At 53.9% G+C, this 943-nt stretch overlaps 1 protein-coding gene across 1 annotated transcript in view; it reads right to left on the bottom strand.

Moving 5' to 3' along the window:
- Window positions 1-478: 478 nt before the first annotated feature.
- LOC147466291 (uncharacterized) overlaps window positions 479-943 on the bottom strand; it is a 12,703-nt gene continuing 12,238 nt past the window's right edge. Inside the window, exon 4 of the mRNA XM_086535695.1 lies at window positions 479-617. Coding sequence (XP_086391821.1) covers window positions 479-617 — 139 coding nt within the window. The remainder of the gene's footprint in view (window positions 618-943) is intronic.

The raw sequence follows: 943 nt of genomic DNA, 5'->3' as shown, positions 1-943 counted from the left end.
ACTCAACCGGCCATGAAGTTGTGAGACTCTCGTCTGCCCCGCTCTCCCCTCACACTCGCCTCGAGGAGACATCACATCACTATGAACTCCGCGACATCTCGTAGATCCCCTGTATCAGCCCGCCACTGCGAGCATGTGCCGTCACTCGCTCTCGCACGCTCTGATGTCCGTCCTCTCATCCTGCCAACCTCACGTAATCATACTGCTAGTCGCTCTCGAATCAATCGTCGCGAGATGAGAGCATCAGTGCACCTCAACGTGTCAGTTACACCCCGTGTCACGCAGTAGACTCACCCTATCTCTACATCACTCCTTGCGCCGCTCGCGTAGCCCGTCACTGTCCTTCTTCGTTCTTAACTCACCATACTCTCTAGAAAAACGAAAGAAAAGAAAAGAAAGAAAAAAGAAAGAAAAGGAAGGAAAGAAAAAAGAAAAAAAAAAAGAAAAAAAGAAAGAAAGAAAGAAAACAACAACACTACTACCCACCTTGCAACACCCGCTGCTGCTGTTGACGTAACTGGTGAGTCGAGGCGTGGCTGGCCGCCCCCCCTTCCTCCTCCTCCACCACCCCCCACCCAGAGGGACCCATCCCCCCCATCGCCCCTCCGCTGGCTCTCCTGAAGGGCGAGAAAGGGAGAAAGGTGATGATGATGATTATAGTGCTATACTTCTCTGGCTATTGGGTAGATAGAGATAAGATAAGGTTATGGGTATGTGGATGAGGAGGGAGGGAGAGGGGGAGGGGGAGGGAGGGAGAGAGGGAGGGAGGGAGGGAGGGAGGGAGGGAGGGAGGGAGGGAGGGAGGGAGGGAGGGAGGGAGAGAGAGAGGGGGGGAGAGAGAGAGAGAGAGAGAGAGAGAGAGAGAGAGAGAGAGAGAGAGAGAGAGAGAGAGAGAGAGAGAGAGAGAGAGAGAGAGAGAGAGAGAGAGAGAGAGAGAGACGAG

The sequence above is a fragment of the Penaeus japonicus genome, unplaced genomic scaffold, assembly GCF_977035675.1.
Source record: "Penaeus japonicus unplaced genomic scaffold, GWHDUDI00000001_assembly GWHDUDI00002128, whole genome shotgun sequence".
In the NCBI taxonomy this organism is placed as follows: domain Eukaryota; kingdom Metazoa; phylum Arthropoda; class Malacostraca; order Decapoda; family Penaeidae; genus Penaeus; species Penaeus japonicus.
Note: the sequence above shows the minus strand (reverse complement) of the source record. Positions and strands in the feature narration are given on the sequence as shown.